Raw genomic sequence first — 20700 nt, forward strand, 5'->3', positions numbered from 1 at the left:
GCATTAACAGGGATTGTTGAGGGGCCTTGATGAACAAATCGCTGACCAACCATGTCCCAGGCATGTTCTATGGGCAATATGTCATGTAAATTGCAGACCAAAGAAATAGAGCTACCTGTTGGTATTGCAAGAGGACAGTACTCTGCAGCTTTAGGTTTTTCTCAACACCTGCAACCACACACATTCCTGTTGAAATGTGGTATGTGGAGTTGTCACAAAAGAACAACAGTGCTTAGAGTTCTAAAATGTCCCTCATGTAGCAGTTGCTTTGCCCTCAGTGTGTAGAAGCAAAAGTCACATGTACCCTATGACAGCCCAAACCACCACGCTTGGCATGTATGTTACGCCATCGGTGATGCGAGTTCCTGCATTGCCATCAGTGATGCGAGTTCCTGCATTGCAATCACCACATTAGTGTGTAACATATATACATCTGTTACTGTTTGGTAGGAGTTCAGTGAGATTTGTCTCAAAGCACTATATTTTGCCACTAGGCATATCAGTAACTCTGTTCATGTGCCAATTTTTAATACTTTAACATGAAGGTGAAGTATCGCCCAATTAGTTTTATTTTATGTTGATGAGTGAACTTAGTGGATGGCACCTTTCTGCAATGTTAATCACTTGTTGCTGGTATACTGTTTCACAAATCCTCCAACTCTGCCTTTATCTGATCCTCTCCTATTGCTGCTTTTTGGTTCCATTAATTCTGTTGATGTATTGAGCACAGCTGACCCACCCTTCCTCCATGGCTTCTCCCCATCCATTTATCTTTATTGCAGTAAAGTTTTTTTGTGACACAGAACCCATTAAGTGTAATTGTATAGCATCCACACAGTGTTATGCAGGAAACACAGCTTTTAAGTTATTCTAATGAGTTAGTGAAATGATAAAACTCGCTCATTTTTAGCATTTCAGCATACACCCCAAACTTGGCTTGAACAAATTCTTCTAACTTTGCACATTGTAGGTAAAGAAAAATAACCCTTTCTAGATTCTTCCACATAGATCTCTTTCCACATAGATCTCTCAAACACAACTGACTGAAACATTAAAACTTGCAGAAGATAATTTAAATCAGGTTTGTTCACCGATCTGTTTGTGTCAGCTGGCTCACGCTCACACCACAGAGTGAACAACCAGCTGGCTTATGGTGTCATATGATGGGGAAAGGGTTGGTGAAGGGAGGGAGGGTGGGTTTGGAACAAGATAGCTTTGCACCAAGTCTTACATCTACAGCCATTATATCATCTTATATGGAAATTTATCACTTCATGATGGTTCACTAATGCATTTAATGGCAAATTTATTTTTTAAGACCGTTGTAGTAATGAGAAACAACAATGAGTTGAAATAGCTCTTTAATATATTGATGAAGTGAAGAACATGGGGCAGCTAAGTACAAAAAAATGATACTTTTTATGAGTCATGCAACTCTGTGATGAATGCTGTTACAAGACGAAATTTAAATTGACAAACTCATTTTTCATGACCATTTTATTTAAACAAACATAAAACCAAAAAATGTCAATGAATATTACTTATTTAACTTTTAACTAAAGCATCAATATTGGTACTACTTTTTGAGCACTGCAAAAGTGAAGACAAGGTTTTCAGCTGAATTCTTTCAGTGAGCTTGTATGGGTAGATTTCATTCTCTTCAGTGTTGCAAAAAGTTGCTTGCAAAAGTATGTAGATCCGAACATAGACATAATCAGAGCTGTGGACTTGTAAAGTCATGGAAATTTATGTTGAGGAAAATTCTTGTAAAGCCTGCAAGACTAATTTTGGTATTATGGAAAGAAAAACACACTGGTGTAATATTCTACAATATTTACTATTTATTTCACACTATAATCAGGTACAAAGATATTTACCTTTGTACCTGATGATGGTATAACAGCCAAGCACTGGTTTGTGGAATAAATATTATGGAACATTACACTAGTGTTTTGTGTGTTTCCATTTTACCAATAATTGATGAAAGAGTCAGTTCAGTTTTGTTGTGAAACTTATCTCACAGCTGCTTGACACTGTAGGTCTAGAAGTTGTAACACATTGTTGACATGAAATGAAAAGGGAAGAGAGAAGACATTTAACTTTCCAAAATCGTGGAAATTAATCTCAAATTTAGGTAGAAGATAAATCCGTGCATTTTGACACTGTTCAAAATTCTGCTCTGCACCTACTGTTAAAGATGACAATGTAGATAAATGAGCAATGATCCTATTTCCTCGCTGTCTGTTCCAAAAAGAGTGTTTCATCTTAAAGCTCTGGACACAGTCATACATCTCTGAAATTAACATATTTTTACCATGCAATGCTAAATTCTAAACATTAATATGGTGAATAATGTCATAGAGGAAGACTAAATCTCCAATCCTCTGTTCATTTTTCAATTCTACTACAGACGTACCACTTATGCCCATAGATACATCTGTTTCCCTACAACATTCGAAAAAATGTCTCAAGGACTTTACCTCGACTTAGCCAGAGTATTTCATTGTGATATGGCACATCACCCAGATGAAATTTGTTGTACGAGTGGCTACACTCATCACTTCCTTCGTGTTCACACTCTTAGTACATAGCCAACCATAGCCACTGTGGCATCTGTAACCACAGAAGTGAGATTCTCCCCAAAACACACACACACACACACACAAAAGAATATCTGCCCCTGTTGTATCTTTCATCGGAACCAAGTCCACTAGTTCTTCTCTGATGAAAGTAAACTGGTGACTGAGCGGTTGTAGAAATGTCTTTGCACTCATACAGTGCCACAGAAAATGCAATAAATTTTTTTTTACAAGAACCATTAGCTTATTTGAGACATTATTAATGATTTCTAGACTTCTGCATTGATAGTTGAAAGAGGGATAAACTGCCTGTAACTCTTTTAAAGTCTCTTAGGTGCTATATGCTTAGCTGCAGATACTAAACGTATCTTTATAAGCTTTCTTCAGTGAAACTGTGCCATGTTTTGCCAAACTGAAAAGTAATATGGTTACTTGCTCAAACTACAGATTAATTTGTTGAGTGCTGCTCCTGACAACAAAAATTTATTTTCGTAGTGAAACTGTAGGGGAAAATTATTCAGTCATTTATTTCTCTCCTCCCATGTGATAACACTTACTCTGGTCCATCACTTAAGAGTGCTTTATTTAATTTTTGCATCTCCACTTTTCACCCCGGCTTTCAAAATGTCCCTAATCCTTTGCATGTAATGCATTGTAATGTCACTGTAAAGAGAAATTTTTTTGTGTGTGTTCAAAGGTTTGAAGTGCACTAAACATCTCAACACCATCACACCCATAAACATATAGGCATCCTGAACTAACGTGTTGTAAATCTATGTTTGTGTGTCTGACCTTCATTTTGAAGTATCTAACCCAGCTAGCATGCTGTTTTTCAGTGATTTAAAAGGAGCTACTCTCCACAGTAAGCACTGTGCCGTAAGTATCTACACTCGGACCTAAGGCTATGCCGAATGTAACTATGGTCATGCCTCTGAAAACTTTCCCTGTACTATTTAATGACATCTGACTGCCCAATTTTACTGCAAGTGCTTGGCCCCAGGTTGCGAGTGAGTGTGAGTGCTCTTGCTTGCCTAGCCACATCCTGAACAGGCCTGATTTAAATGATATGTAGTTGGACAACATTCATGGCTTTACCTTCTACCGGAGTTTTGACAATTTTTGTCATCCAATTGCTGCATTTAAAGACTTATTTTTTTATGTGTACTGCATTTGAACACTGCAGCTGCCCTGTGCAAAACAATGTATTTAGTATCCACTTTTCCTGAGTTGTATATTTATTTTAATTAATAAATGTGTTCACTAAGCTTTATTGTGTAAGTTGTAATTTCTTGTGTTGCTTTCGTTGGAGACACAATGAGTAAAATCTAATATCACTCAGATAAGCGTGAAATGGCTTACTACAGAGCAGTCTGAACAGAGTGCATAAAATCTCATTAGAACCAGGTGGCCAAATGGAAAAACTAAACAGCATTAAAATAATATCTTACAATAATGGCCGTAGTCAAAAATTAGCGAGGAAAATTCCAGTAGAATAAGGAAACACTTACCAAATAGCAGCAGCATCAAGTGATCACCAGACACACAGAAGAGACTGAAAACTTTGCTACCTTTTGAAAGATCTCCTTTAATGAGCTAGAGTACACCCAAGCACGTACGCCTAAGTGCACCTGGGCACCTACATTAGCATGTGTGCAGGATAGGAATTCTGGAGGGAGGGGCAGCAGGTGGAGGTGACAGGCATGCGACAAATGGGCACCAGAGCTGGTGAGTTCATGTGGTGCACAAAGCAGGATAATGCCCATCTACATAGTTCAGGAAAGCTGGTGCTAGATAGAAGGATCTAGATGGCAGGAGTTATAAAGCAGCCATTGAACTCGGCTGCATGTTGTCACTATGTGGTTATCTCAGATTTTGTCCACAGTTCGGTGGTGGGCATTCATTCTGATAGACAGCTGATGGGTGGTCATGCTCACATAAAATGATGTGCATAAATTGCAGCAGAGCTGATTTATGACATGGCTGCTTTCACAGGTGGCCCTTCAGACGGCGGCAGTGGTGGTGGTGGTGGTGGTGGTGGTCGTGGTGGTGGTTGGGGGGGGGGGGGGAGATTGGGGACTCCTGCAACAGGGTGGTAGTAGGAGTGCATTGTGGGTGAAGTGGGCAGCCATTGCACATTGGTTTTCATAGGGGATATAACCTCTGTGGCAAGGGGTTGGTAGTGGGAGTGGCAGAGTACCACTTTAGGATGGGTGTAAAGGGTTGTGGGTAGATGGTCCCACATTACGGGTCATCATGGTAGCTAATAAAAGCCCTGGTGAAGTACATGATTCAGGTGCTCCAGTATGGGGTGGAGTTGGGTGATGAGACAGGTGCTGGGTGCTCCATTGCAGCTGATTCTTTGGTGGAGTTGGAGTATCAGGAGACTGTGAGAATATGGCCCTGGACACCTGTTTATGTACTTCAGCATACTGGGCAAGGGAATTCTCCTCACTGCAGATGGCCATGCTATATGGGAGTGATTACTGTGTGTGTGTGTGTGTGTGTGTGTGTGTGTGTGTGTGTGTAAGGGGTGAAAGCTGCCAAAATGCAGAAACAGTTGGGTATTAGTTAGTAGGCTAAATATGGATAGAGGTGTGGATGGAGCCATCAGGAAAGTGGAGGTCAACATCCAAGAAAGCTTTATCTAATCCCATCAAGGACAGGACTACCTGTGAAAGCAGCTATGTCATATACCAGCTCTGCTGTAATTTCTGCACAGAATCTTATGTGGGTATGAAAAGCAACCGGCTATCCATCTCAATGAATGACCACCACTGAACTGTGACCAAAAACAAAGTTGACCACCTAGTTGCACAAAATGCTGCTGAGCACAGCATCGGCTGCTTTACAACTGGTGCCATCTGGTGCTTTCCCTCAAGCACCAGCTTTTCTGAATTATGTGAATGGGAGCCTTGCAACACATCCTTTGCTTCTTTAATGCTGCCGGCCTCGGTCTCCATTAACCCACAGGATCCACACCCTCTACCCAATTGTTTCCCCTTCCTCTGTTCTAACATCCCCTCCCATTCCACACTTCCATGGCATTTTCTTTATGTGCCGCATCAACTCTTGGGCCTCAGTGTCCATATTTGCATGCAAGCCCATGGCATTTTCTTCATGTGCCGCATCAACTCCTGGGCCTCAGTGTCCATATGTTGCATGCAAGCCCATGCACCTGCTACTGTTCCATGCATTCCTATCCTGCATACGCGCTGCCACCCTCTGAGCTACCAGCTACACGTCCCCAACCTCTCCTCCTGTTTCTTGCCTCTTTCTCCGTCTACCCAACCAATCTGACACAACCCCTCACCGTAGCCCATCTGCTGAACTGCAGTCTACATCTACATCTACATCAATACTCCACAAGCCTCTGTAGGGGCATGTCGGAGGGTACCTTGTATCACTACTTGTCATTTACCCTCCTGTTGCACTCACAAATAGTGAGACAAACTAATCCCAAATAACACCACATCACAGCTCACAGAAAAATATGAGAGCGTGCAACACTTAGAAATACTTTCATATAAAGTAGCAAACCTTTTCTGAGGAACAAATAATGTAAAGAACAAAGTTATCCATAGTATTAAAAACAACAGCAAGGCAATCAGTTTGATCTATAAACACAAGCTTAACTGCAATTTATTTGTGAAGATATACATAGACCAAACATGAGGAAATTTCAATATACAGTTCTATAAAATCATGGTTAGTCTTCTTTTTAACATGTTGCTGTAAATGAAAAACATAGTACAACAACAATACAAAAAGGACAGATTGCTACTCACCACATAGATGATGTGTGGAGGGCATAAATGCACACTGAAAAAAACTTGCAAGACATGTGTTATCTGTCACACTAAGTCTTTCATCAGATGTAAACACACACACACACACACACACACACACACACACACACACACACACTGTCAGGTACATTTGATGAAGGACTTTGTCCGATGGCCAAATAATATCAACCTATCTTCTTTCAATGTGTTTGTCGGCAACTCAATGTCTTTGTCATGTGGTCAGTAGCAATCTATCCTTTTCATGTTTTGTTTTTCCATCCCAGATTTTCTATTGTTTTATGTTCCATGGGAGTATACAGAGATAAATTTTGATAGTTAAAAGGCCACTGTGCGAAGGCTTTAATGACCATCAAGCAGAATATTTTGAAAAGACCTCTAGCAAAAATCAAAGAAATTCTCATAATGTGCAGAAAGTTCTGGTTGAGAATAATGAATTATTTAGGAATAAAGAGACAGCTCACCTGAAGGCAGAAGCGCTGTCGACAGATACCCAAACAAAATGTACCGAATTTTGTTTTGCTAGCTTTCAGAATGAAATTCCTTGCTCAAGCTGTAGGAGAAGCATGCATGCACATGCCCGCGCGCGCGCACACACACACACACACACACACACACACACACACACACACACACACACACACACACACCCCTCTCTTCCTACATTGTGCTCATTCAACAGCCAGCTCTTTCCTGGCCCACAGTAAGCGTACTGGGGTGAGGTGGGGGTGCAGGTTCTGATCATATGCATAGCGTTTCACTGGCATCAGAGTTAGTGTCCAGATACTCATTGATGCCATAAAATCAAAACTGTATGTAGCAAAGCAAAAACAAAATTGCTGAACTCCAATTTTAGATTTTCCTTTACAAATTAAAATCTAGGAGTTCAGCTGCTGTTTAATTATCACAGCATAACAAAGATGAAAGATGTAGATATTTGTTATTTGTGTTGAGAAACAGCTGAAATCGCAAAATTGAACAAAACTCCTGGTCCCAAATGAATCCCTATAAGATTTTATACAGAATTGGTGTCTTAATTACCTCTTTTAACCATGTCCAGTAGTTGGAAGAAAGTACAGGTCACACCCATCTAAAAGAAGGGTAGCAGAAGTGATACACAAAAGATTGGCTGATGTCTTTGACATCCATTTGGTGCTGAATTGTAGAACATATTGTAAGGTCAAACATAATTGGTTGATTGGTAGGCTACTGGGAAAATGCAGTCAGTCTACAAAGTACCTATCTTAGAATATTGTTTAAGTGTGTTGAACCAGTACCAGGTAGGACTGACATGGGGCACTGAACATATACAAGGAAGAGCAGGATGAATGGTCACAGGTTTGTCTGATCCTTAGGAGAGTATCACAGGGGTAACCAAAAAGCCTGAGTGGGTATATACATGAAGGTAGATACATACATGAAGGTAGATACGAACTATCCTACAAAAACAACTTAGAAAGTTTCAAGAATCAGTGTAAAAGGGGAACCAAGAAATATAGTAGAACCCTCCAGTTAACTCCCCCATGGGGATCACAGACAAGATTACACTAATTACAGTGCACAAACATTCTTCCTATGTTCAATATGAAAATGGCAGGGGATGAATGCCTAAAATGTAGTACAGTGGTAACTGCTCAGTGCTCCTTCACAGTGGTTTGCAGTGTGTAGATACCGATTTAAATACATTCATCGTCTGTGAATTGCTGTAAAATGTATGGCAGATAGTGGTGAATCTTTGTGTCACTTCTTGTTCCATTTGCTGTTGCAGTGGGGAAGAATACCTCTACAGGTGCTGTTGTTGGTTTTATCTTCATTGTCTCTACATGGGTGATACATAGGGGTTGAAGGATAGTCTCAGATGTCAGTCTGAAAATTGTTTCATGGAATTTTGTGTCGATTTCTGCAAAGTGCTAGTATCTTTTATATTGTGTATGCCAGTTGAGATTTTTCAGATTGTTCTATTTTTTTGTTTGTCAAATAAATTGATGACGTTTTGTACCAACTCTTATTTGTAAAAAGGTGTCCCACCTAAACTTTTCACTGCCCATACCTCTGGAATCACAATAGATATTGACAAATGGCTTTCACGGGTATGAATGTATGGCAGGGGCTAGCATTGGTTGCATTGCAATACGTCAATTATATCACAAGAAATTGGAAGGCAATGTTGACGTGAGAAATGAACTAAATGCTTTGGTATTGCACTTCTCGTGATGCAAGCATGACCCGCACGTTGCTTGTAATTGCAATGTGATTGACATACTACTATGATGTGACACATGGTGTACTTACATATTGCTATGTACACTGTTAAAACATGGCATAGGAAACATACAGATGTCCAGTCTCCCACAATGAAAACAAATACACGGTTTACTCGGAAGTGCTTTACTGAACTTTTCAACAGCACCACAATGGTCATAACAGTAACAAAATACTGATAACCACTGGCCAGAGTAAATCAAATTAATAGCTGTCAAAGGGTTGCACTGAGGGATATATGCTATTTGTACATAGTTGTACATCAATTTCGCAATGGTACATGACATGTAAAGGACATGTAACTGAACATCTTTAATGACTGCCACACAGTTGAACTGTTGCAGATGGTGCAATGCATACATGATGACGAGCAGCGTGCAGGTCACGCTTGCATCACTGGAAGCGCAATAGCGGTGCGCTTCATTCATTTCATGCATTAACTTTGCGTTCCAATTTCTTGGAATGTGACTGACTTATTGTGTTGCATCCAACGCCATTATTATTGTGGTTTCTCGTGTTATTGATTGCATATGGAATACTATGAGGTGTTGACTAAAAGAAAATAAGTTTGTGTTGAAACCAATATTTGAACACAGTTTAGAATGTCTCATAGTATTTAAATTTGTGAGCCCCAGCTGTACATTCATACCCATGAAAGACATTTTTCAATATATATTGTGGTTCCAGAGATATTGGCATTCAAAAGTTTAAGTGTGACACCTGTAAACAATGGCCCTTGACATGAAACCTGACTTTGATGTGCAGGCTTTAGTAGTATCCCGTATGTGCCTTAGAAGTGTTTTGTAAAAAAACTTTTTTCTTAGGAACGCCTGTTACCGAGTATCTTATAAGTAAGTCAAAGATTTCCAGTCATTGTATACTTATGGATGAACGTGTGTAATTGTTCCACTACATGTCTTGACCCATAGTATCACTATTTGTAACTTGGGTAATCCTGGCACTAAGTTTGTATTCTGTCCAGGTTTCACTTGATATTACTAAAATTATTGTCAGGTAACATGTCCACATACATAATTTAGTCATTGGTAGAAAGGCAGTGTGCATTTAATGTTACCAGCTAAGTCATTTAATACGCAACATGACCTCCATCACAATAATGCTCTACCCATCTCATATTCAGCAATTCTGTCATGATCTTGTTATTGTTGCTTGCCTTTCGGTACCAATCATGCTTGCTTCAATAAAGTTTTTGATTTGTTCATTGGCATAAATAGGGCGCTAAAAAGGGTGGGGGTGATATGATACAAAGCATTCTTTGAAATTTTCTGTTATTTCTGACCAGTTAAAGAATCCAATTACTACTTTCAGCGTACACGTGGTAGTTAATCATGACTACCATTTTGTGTGCAGAGACAATTTCTATTTCATTTGATTTAATATGTTCCTCTCCCTGCTTCTGGGCAGCAGCAGCAAACATACGTGCCAAGACTGTTGCATCTGATGAGTAGCCTTTGATGATTGTGCGGTGACCAAAGAAGAAATGAGAACTAGTACATAAAGTGTCACCATCAAAAATCCTTTGTGGTTTGTGAGCAATACTGCCACTTGCCAGGCTTATTGTCATTCCTTATAATGAAACAGCCTGCCTCTGATGGTATAGTGAAAAATGCAACTGAAGGGATGAATGGTGCAAGGTTGTGTTTAGTGATAACAGATTCTGGTGTGGGGTCAGTGATGGTGTTTTGGGAATATGGTATCAAATAGTATTATATCAACTATCAGTGTGTATCAGAAAGTGGCACAGGATCGACCTTTGCATCATGGTGTCGAGATCTGTTGTCTGTGATGTTTCATAAGAGAAAATTGAACAGAATATTTTATAAAATTAAATTAACAGTTGTAGGCAATGATGATGCACTTTTTTAAAGTTTTGCACAACTGTGAAACCGAGTGAAGAAAAACTAGTTGAACTGATCATTATCTAAGCCATTCTGTTTCAGTTTATACCCCATTAAACAGGTGTGATCTCTTAACAGCTTAGTGCCCATGCCCACATTTGTCACACCTCAGTGCTGTTATCCAGCATTGTTAACTAGCGTGATGAACATATAGAAATGGAGCTGGGGGCTGGTTAGTGGCACCAGTTCTGTTAGTGATGTTTGCTTTCAATGTAGGACACAAATGGCTCCTTAGTAATGCAAGCAGTATCGTGTATTTTATGTTGTGGTAGTCTATTTACCACCCTCATTCAGCAGGATCAGTTCAGGCCATTCACATGCGACAGCTGTTTATCTAATTATTTGCATTTCATACCTTGCTCCGGACGCTCTCTTAAGTTGTACTTAATTTGCATACTTCCTTCCGAAACATTGATGGATATGTCTGTTTTCCTGACAGTTACCTACTATTGGTCAGAAGTTTAGAGCAACGCTTTGGATGTGCCACACAAGCATAGATATTACAAAATCAGCCATTTAAGAATTATTTTGAGAGCTGTGGGGTACATGCCAACTACACAAATACACAACCTAAAGATCTATATCAAACTCTGTAAACTACATATCAGAGTGTGATGGAGGGTACTTCTGTTACAAATAACTGATACCCGTTCCCTGTTAACAGTGTGTGACGGAGGGTATGTTTGTATGTATGTATTAAACCAGAGACCTAGAAACAATGAAGAGACTTTATCCCACCGTAGCCCTCAGTGGTTCGCAACCCCAAGCCACAGCAGTCCACCCACCCCACCACTGCCCCACACCAAACCCAGGGTTATTGTGCAGTTTGGCCATCAGTGGACTCCCCTCCCCCGGGAACGTCTTATACCAGACGAGTGCTTTACAAAGCTATTGAGTACAAGGAACTGATCTGTGGGTTGTTTTTGGACCTATCCAAAGTGTTTGATCTTATAAATCATAAACAACTGCTGTTAAAACTGTATAACTATGGTGTCCGTGGTATTTCCTACGAGTGGTTCAAGTCATATTTAACTGATAGGAAAAGAGTACAAATTTCTCATGATGGAAATTTGTGCCATTCTGAACATAAAAAAGTTAATTATGGGGTGCCCCAGGGCTCATTATTGGGACCATTGTTATTCTTGATTTTTATTATTGACCTACCACAACAGTTTTCCACAGCTGATACCATATTATTTGCTGATGATACCAGCTTCATTATAAAAGGGAAAAATGATAATGAGGTGCAGCAAAAGTCGACAAAACAGCAGAAGTAGAAGAAATATGGTTTAAAGATAACTGTCTAGTTGTCAATGATAAGAAAACTGTATGGATGAACTTCAACCATATAAGGAACAAAAGTAGGCCCAATGTAAAATTCACATTATCGAATAGCCAAATTTAGCAAAAGAATCACATAAATATTTTATGATTATGGGTGGATGAGCATCGAAGATGGAAAAAACATGTAGAGATGTTTAACAAAAAATTAAGCAAGTACTGTTACATATTAAGAGTGCTTAAAGATTGCTGCAATACCAAAACAGTGTTAAGTGCTTATTACACATACATGCATAGTCTACTAAAGTATGGAATAGTGTTCTGGGGAAAATACCTCTTTTGCAAAGCAGTCTTTTAAACTCCAAGAGAAAGCTTTAAGATTAGTAAGTGATGTTGCTTACAAAGCACCATGTAGAGGTCTCTTTAAGGAATTAAAAATCATGACTTTGCCATTTATATTTATATTTGAAAGCATATGCTTCATTAAAAACAATCAAGTTTCAGCTTTGAGTAGTGAGGTCCACCATTATCATCCAAGGAACAGGGATGACTATCATAGGGATGTGCACAGAAAATCAATATATCAGGACAGTGCTGTTTACTAACCAAAAATTCTGTACAGTGCATTGCCAGATAGCGTCAAAAAATACCAAACAGTAATACAGTCAAAAAAGAACTAAAAAATCTACTAATAAATAACAGCTTCTACAGCATTAACTAATACCTGGAATTTTGCTCATATCTGTAGGTCTACTTCATAACTGTAAACAAAAATTCATAATTATCAACCATACTTAGATAAAACTAAACTTCTTTCATCCATGTATATATGTAATTATGCAGCTAGCTTTTGTGCTGTATGTTACTATGCCTAGTAAACTAAAGTACTGGTATTTGATAGTTTTAGTAAAATCAACCAAGGGGTTTATGCAAGCTTTCCTTCTATCTGTATGTATGTATGTAAGCAGAATAATGTTTTTGTTATAAAGATGTGTTGATACCAATGATAAGATTTTGTACCTGATGTAAATGTGTAATATTTTATACTGTTCTGTACTTTGACAAGTACAACATCATGAATGTGATAATACAGGCGCTAAATAAATAAATTTATATACATTGTAAACAGTAAGGATCCTATCACACTTCCTTGGGTGCTCTGGAAATTACCTTCACATCTGTCAATATTGTTCCATTAAGAGCAACACGTTAAATTCTGTCTGCAAGGAAGTCTTGAATCCACTCACAAATCTGGTCTGATACTCAGTAAGCTCATAATTTTTTTTCACTAAATGGCAGTGAGGGATGGCATCAAATGTGTATGACTGTTTCTTGAATCTTTGAAACCTCTTTACCTAGTCTAACTTTATCCGTAAATTTCATATGTATTTTATTTTCGTTAACATTGCTAAAGAATTTTATGAACAGTGCATATTGAAAACAGGTATCATCACCAAATTCATTTGTAATGACCTTATTGGTGGCCCCTAATCTTCTTTCCTTCCTTCACCATCCAAACCTCTTTCATATGTGTGTTCACTGATGTAATAATAATAATACGAAGAAGAAGAAGAAGAAGAAGAAGAAGCAGCAGCATGAGTATTGGGGTGTTTTGCTTGCCTTTGGGCATGACCTTACAGTTGACATTTATTCCCACTGCCTTGTTTGATCATTCCTTGTGTTCTTTCTAGGGTGAAAATATTTTAAGTTTGGACATCGAATCACACACTAGAACTACAAGTGATTATCAAGGGCCAGTAGTTGCACCAAAAATTCAAGCGTTGCTTGAAGAAGCACTGCGAGATGAAGGGGATCTTGAATTTGATGCTTCAAGTATAAATTACCATTATTCAACAAAAACCAAAACTGCCCGGAAAGATAAACACACTAGATCTGCTAAAGTCAGGTAAGTATTTGAAATTTCTTTGTTCTTTAAATTAATATTCAAGGCAAATGTAAAATTTTTAGTCTCTGTATGTACTAAACACACTTCCATTTTGTGTGGTAGCCAATCTGTTTGTTGTGTACAAGTTTTCAAATTTGTGCTCAATTCTTGAGTTTTGCTCCTGTGACAGTCTTTGAACATCATGCAGTTTCAACTTTGTGTGTCTAATTATATGCTTGGTCAGTTTCAGACTGCTCAGTATATAATAATAGTAATTTTTTTGTCAAAATTAGATAAATGTTTCCAAGTTACAATGTTTTGCTAAGTATTCTAATAGTATTCGTCCTTAGCTCATTGTAACTTTAATGCTTAGTTATTGTGGACTGACTTACAGTTTACTTAAAATCTTGGTTTTGTTAGGAATTTATTTTATGAGCCAGGGAAGGACAAGTGGTACCAAAAACAGGAGATGTTTGCCTGTCCCATGGTGCTTTTCTCTGAGTTTCAAACTGCACACGTTAATGTAAATTAGTGCTCTTTTGTTCTGCCTCCGTCAGTTATTTTATTAATTTTGAAATAGTCTTTTGGCATCATTGCACATGCCCCAGACCACTTTAATTATTGTCTTTTTCTGGTATTCTTCAGATGATGCCGCACCTGAGTTCACCATGTATTCTATCTCCTATAATTTGCCTGTACTTCTTCCTGTAATTTTCTGATCTCCACAGCCAGGGTTATACTGATCCCGCTATCAATGTCCTGGCCACACAACTGCAAGGCAAGACTGTAATGTGTGTTTTTCTGTTGGTTGCGGTCTTTTGCACTCTTTGATGTCTTTCTTAATGCTTAGTTACTGTGGTAACCTGGGCTGACTTAAGAGTTTTATAAAATCTTGGTTTTGCCTGGAATTAATTTTATGTGCCAAATCACTGCTTATACTCTTTTCCTGAGCTCAAACTCCAGTGCTGAATAGATGAATGAGTCAAGGTACCCAAGTGTTGAACGAATCTGGCCCATTGATACTAACTATGATGATATTCTTGTATTTACTTGTACTGATGATCTCAATCTTCGACTTTTCCACATTCCCATCCATTAGCTTGTTTACTTTCTCTTTACTCCTAACCATGCAAGCACATAATTTGTTGTGGGGTGTTGATCCTGGCTGGGTGGCTCCCTTGCAGGTAAATGGATTTTCTACTGAAAGAGAGTGATGTTCACTGCAATTAATTTACTGGTCATTGAGAAAACCATTAGTCCTAACACAATAATTGTTAACAATGTTCTTTCCTCATGAAGGCTATCACACCAGTGTGGTGTTAAGTTTTCCAGGTATTAGCACTTTCCTTGGAGTTCGATTCACAGTGATGTAGTTGAGTATATAATAATTTGCTACTTTATTCTTTGTATGTCCTTTCCTTTTCATTTCAGGCTTAATACTATCGACTTTGCTGTCTTAAGTTCTGAATCTAATTGCATCTCCTGCATGTGTCATTAAACTGTATGAAATATCTTATACTTCTCTCTCTCTCTCTCTCTCTCTCTCTCTCTCTCTCTCTCTTTTACCAAGTTTTCAGTGAATGTATCCATCCAATAGGTACAAAGTGGCAAATCTGCATCATACTTTCTGATATAAGACATTTTTACTGTAAAGTTCTAGTTTATGTTTTGCGTGGAAAAGACAAACCCTGCCAGAGTCAAGGCTGAGTTAGAGATGTGAAAAACTCTATAATCAAGAGAGAGTATGAACATTTTGAATAAAATTCCCCTATTAGTGATAGTTCAAGATTGTGAATCTGAACTGAAAGCTTGAGCTGTCTTCCATGAAAAGGGAGCAGTAAGTGCTAACATATCTACTCAAAATGATTTATGCTTGCAGTTTTATAAACTGATATGTAAATGATTGAACTACTAATTTTTAGGCAAACCAAAGCTTTCACACATTTTGCAGTACATTTGGGAGGAATATCCGCGAACACATTAGTATTTTGTCCTTTTGATACAAACAATATGTGAATGACAATTGTTTTTTTGTACTACAGATTTCCACGTATGACTAGCTTTGTTCATTGATTAATTTTAAACCACAGTGTAGGTGAGAATTGTTGCTTTCACAGGACTACATCGTGCTTAATGAAGTACACCACACATTACACATTATATGCTTCCCTCATATCATGAAGTACTTACTAGCAAAATGAATGTTAATTGCCTACGTGTTCTGTGTTACACTGCTAAGTTATGGCCATTAATTTTGTGGTCACATTATGAAATCCTGTACAGGTCCAAGAAAAGATTAAGTAAACAGCTGCAAATCAAGAACCACAGTAAATTTTACTTGTTTCTAGAGTTGATTTTTTTTCTTTATTTGCAGAGGGAGATTCTTGAAGACTGCATTGGACCAAGCAACGAATGTTACAGTTTCTGGTGCTGTGTTCCCAAAAGCCCGGGGGCTTGTACCCAAATAAACTTCATCAAAGTGCCCACAACTATGAAAAAAATTGTAAATATGAACAATTTTTTATGTTCTTCTGAGGCTTTCCAAATATTTTATTTGTCATTGAGTGCCACTTTGCCTTAAAATATGAAGTGTTAGAAACACCTACTAAAAAGTAAGACATTGCACCATAAGTTACACTTTGCAGCTGAATGATTTCTACAGTTTCAGTGGCATTATTTATGCCATAATTTTTACCAGTCTAGTCAACACTAAGAAAGTGTCATAATTTATTATTCAAATGCTTTTGCATTAATGTATTTATTTGTAAATAGGCTTATTATATGTTGTTGTGTTTGATTTGATCTCAATTTTGTAATACTCAAGATAAATAGAATGCTTAACTTCGTGTTTTTTTATTGAAGTCCCAATTTTTCAATTATGTTCAGCTATAATATTCTCATTTAATTTTATGAACATATTTATATAAAATGAACAATAATTTGCTGTCACCAATGCAAAACATACAATGAAATAAGCAGTTAACTAGAGAAAATGGCAGTGTTTCTATTTACTTTCAATGAACACATCATATCAAAGTACATAAAAGAAGTGTTTATCAGCTTGATTGTATTACTTTATATACCAGACCCTTTAAGATGTTTAAAATACTTGTGTTTTGGACACTGTACGCTTGCATGGAGAGAAACATCATATGGACCAAAAATATCTTGTTCATTTACAGACTCTTGTGTTTGTTCTATGATGCAGTACTACTACTGAAAGGAGGAGGGGAACAGGATATTGAAGTCACCAAGTATATGCCATACAGCAGAATTAAAGAAGGCTACATGTACATACCTACCATATTTACCCAATTATAAGACGAGTGTTTTTCTCAGATTCGTCATTCGAAAAATACAGGGTGGATTTATATTCACAGATTAAACTATTGCTGCTAAGGTTAACATTTTTATGTTGGTTAAAGATAAATATAGGGGTTGTGTTACTTTCACAGATGAAACTGTGGTTATTGAGATTTTGTACAAATTTATTTTTAAGAATTCCAAAGGGTAGGGTTTAGCAAACAATGCTTGTGCTCGAATAGGCTTGAGACTTCTCGATATGCTGAAACTCTCAATACAGCTTCGATGTGTTGCTCGGACAACTGCATGACAGCTGAGTCGTAGCAGTAGTGCAAAGGGTATATGAGTAACTATGAATTAGCCGTCATAACAGTCTATTGATCTGCTTAAAATTTGTCAATTTTGTAAAAGCCAGGAGGAAATAGCACTAAATTCTATCATCTTACAAACTCTTATTGTATTTGAACAGGTTTGCAACAACACTTCTTACTTGTATGGATACTGTGAACGAATATTAATGTTGTCCTCCAAAAACATATCTTGATTCTGAACACAGATCATTATTTCCTTGATTGTGAGCGACTGAAACTGTTTACTAAGTGGGCTAATATAATAACTAAAACAATCAATTATTGGCAAAATTATTTAATTTAATAGACAAAAAAATCTCCTCACCAAGTGGTGGCAGAACACACACATAAAATGGTTGTAATTGGCAAGCTTTCAGAGCCAGTGGCCCCTTGTTGAGGCAGAAGGAGCCACTGGCTCCGAAAGCATGCCAATTACAACCATCTTTTATGTGTGTGTTCTGCCGCCATTTGATGAGTAGATTTTTTATCTATCCAATTAAATTATTTACTAAGTGGGTCACAAATGAGAAATTTGGTCACTTTTTACATAGTAGAATACCGGATAGAAATGTTACCAGCTTTTAATCAGCTTTACAACATGATGGTGACATTCAGATGAAACGAGAAGGAAAATAAATCCAGAATGAAATGTTTAACAAATGAAATAAAGAATATTAAAGTGACTATCATTGTTGTCGCGAGAATAAATTACAGCTCCAAAATCCATCGTGGAGTTAGTATAAACAGCTGTCAGTCGATAACGGGACAGCAAAAGTTTGAGAACTGGGCTGAATCATAATTGCAATATTTTATTCATGTATTAGTTCCTGTTGTTACATATGACTTCCACACTAGAAGATATTGCAGTCCATGTTATACTGTTGTTCGAACATGGTGCTACGGAAAGGTTGGAAGGCGAGCAGCGATACAAACTTGGCTGAGGACTTGGTGAGTGCTGGGAGGGGGTTTGTGAGTGAGCAGCAAGTTTTATCACATTGCCAACTAAGGGAATCCATAGCCCTTACTTTGCCTTTTTGGAACACCTACCACATTTAAACTGTAGTGTGTCTGAATCCATTTGTAGTTGGAATTGAATTGACTTTAAAATGGGTAAATACTCCAGAATTGTATTGATTTCTGTAGGAGGTGGCAAAAGTCTACATAGGAGCCCATGACCTACTCACGTGTTTCGTGCTGTAATGTTGTTGACACTCACTGTGATGTATGATGGGAACAAAAGAGCACATCAGCTGCTGATTCTAGGCAGTCAGTGAAAGAGCAGTGGGCAGACCATATGTTGGGAAGCAAGGGACAATGTAACATTTTCACATCACTATAGAAGTGAAATCCAGTATGTTTTCAGATAAAAACAGCTGTGTTATTAGGTCCCAAGGTAAACACAACCTGAGAAATTGCAACCTGTTCAGAAGAAACAGCCAAATATTTGTGACAATGAAGATATAAATTTCACAGCTGTGCTATTAGGATGATGATTATTAGTGATACCACTGACAACATGGTTCATAAGCAAAAAAGGTAGAAAAGAAATTGGTCCACAAATTAATGTAGACCATTTCTTTTCATTTATTTTATTTCTCCTTACATTATCAAAATGTAGACAATCAATAAATGGCATAAATTTAGAAAAGATATAATGTTAATTTTTTTTTAGGCACATACTTTGTCAGTAAAATAGTTTATTATTTTAATTAGTTGGAATATGTCAAAAATAATTTTTTCTCAAAGCCCCTTAACAAAAAAAAAAGCAGGGAGGGTCATATTTACAAGGTCGTCTTATTCTCTTGTAAATATGGTACATGCATACTCAAGAAGCTTCCATATGGTGCATGGCAGTGTGCCTCTTGTACTACTACTACTCCTACTACTACTACTACGAATTATTTCATTTCCTGTTCAAGTTGCAAATGGGGCAATGGAAAAGACTGTCTATATGCCTCTGTATAAGCCCTAATTTCTCTTATTTTGTTTTTGTTGTCCTTACGCAAAATATATAATAATAATAATAATAATAATAAAGATTTTATTGTCTTTAGGCCATTACAGCAATTGACAACGTCAAATGAAGTTACAATTTATAATACTGTGTGATAAGGTATTGACTACTGAAATATTTTAGCTTATATTACAATAAATGTACAGTGGGTCATCTGTTGGATTACTGCATTTTACAGTTGAAGACTTCATTGATATCATAGAACGGGTGGGCAATAAACCATTCATGCAGTCTTTCTTTGAATGTATGTTCAGGAAGATCCTGTATGGCATGTGGCAGCTTATTAAATAGTTTGTCCCCTGTGACTTCATAGCTATTTATTGAATTTGATAGTCTGTGGTAAGGCGTGTATATGTGTTTGATGCTTCTTGTGTTGTAACAATGTACATTTTCTCTACGTTTCACATCTTGTAGGTTCTTCTTCGTAAAGATTAAGACATTGTATGTATAGAGGTTTATTACAGTCATAATTTTTTGTTTAGTAAATAAGGATTTGCAGTGAGCCTTATGTGAAGAATTTGTAATTATCCTAATGGCTTTCTTCTGCAATAATAGGATGTCATGTATATGACTATAGTTACCCCACAAGATAATGCCATAGGATATTATACTCTGGAAAAATGCAAAATAAGATGATCTGATGTATGTTTCAGGTACACAATTTCTGAGTTGTCTTAATAAATAAATTACTCTAGATAGCTTACTACTAATATAGTTTACATGTTGGCCCCAGGATAACTTTTCGTCTAAATAAACTCCCAGGAATTTAACAGAACTAGGGTCATCAGATAGTGGCTTGTCTCTTAGAGTGAAGATTATCTGCTGAGTTTTATTTTCATTTAGCAGGAAACCATTTGCTCTGAATCAATATGCTGCATGAGTGAGTGTATTTTCAGCACAGGTTTTAAGATCATTAAGATTGTTACTGCTATGGAGAAAAGTCGTATCATCTGCATACAATACAGTGGTGGATCTAATAAACGAGGGGAGATCATTGATCATTATCAGAAACAGGAAGGGCCCCAGTACAGATCCCTGAGGCACACCTACTTTAACATTTTCTATGTTTGACATTTCCTTACCAACACAAACTACCTGTTTACGGTTGTTGAGATAAGCTTTTAATAGTCTGAGACTGTTTTCTTTGATGCCATAGAATTCTAGTTTCTCTAGTAGTGGCATGTGCTCAACACAGTCGAAGGCCTTGCTTAGGTCACAGAATGAGACCTGAGCAAAGCCTTTGTTCTCAAAAACTTTGAGGATGTAACTGACTACCGTGTTGATTGCATCAATGGTCGACAGAT

The 20700-nt window shown here is 37.6% G+C and overlaps 1 protein-coding gene across 2 annotated transcripts in view; it reads left to right on the forward strand.

The window, feature by feature from the left end:
- LOC126248947 (kinesin-like protein KIF3B) overlaps window positions 1-16514 on the forward strand; it is a 171999-nt gene extending 155485 nt beyond the window's left edge. For both annotated transcript variants that reach the window (XM_049950472.1, XM_049950473.1), the window contains 2 exons: window positions 13536-13750; window positions 16104-16514. In XM_049950472.1, the coding sequence (XP_049806429.1) occupies window positions 13536-13750; window positions 16104-16197 (309 nt within the window). In that variant the 3' untranslated portion in view covers window positions 16198-16514. The remainder of the gene's footprint in view (window positions 1-13535; window positions 13751-16103) is intronic.
- The last annotated feature ends 4186 nt before the right edge of the window (window positions 16515-20700 follow it).

The sequence above is a fragment of the Schistocerca nitens genome, chromosome 3 (genome assembly GCF_023898315.1).
Source record: "Schistocerca nitens isolate TAMUIC-IGC-003100 chromosome 3, iqSchNite1.1, whole genome shotgun sequence".
In the NCBI taxonomy this organism is placed as follows: Eukaryota; Metazoa; Arthropoda; class Insecta; order Orthoptera; family Acrididae; genus Schistocerca; species Schistocerca nitens.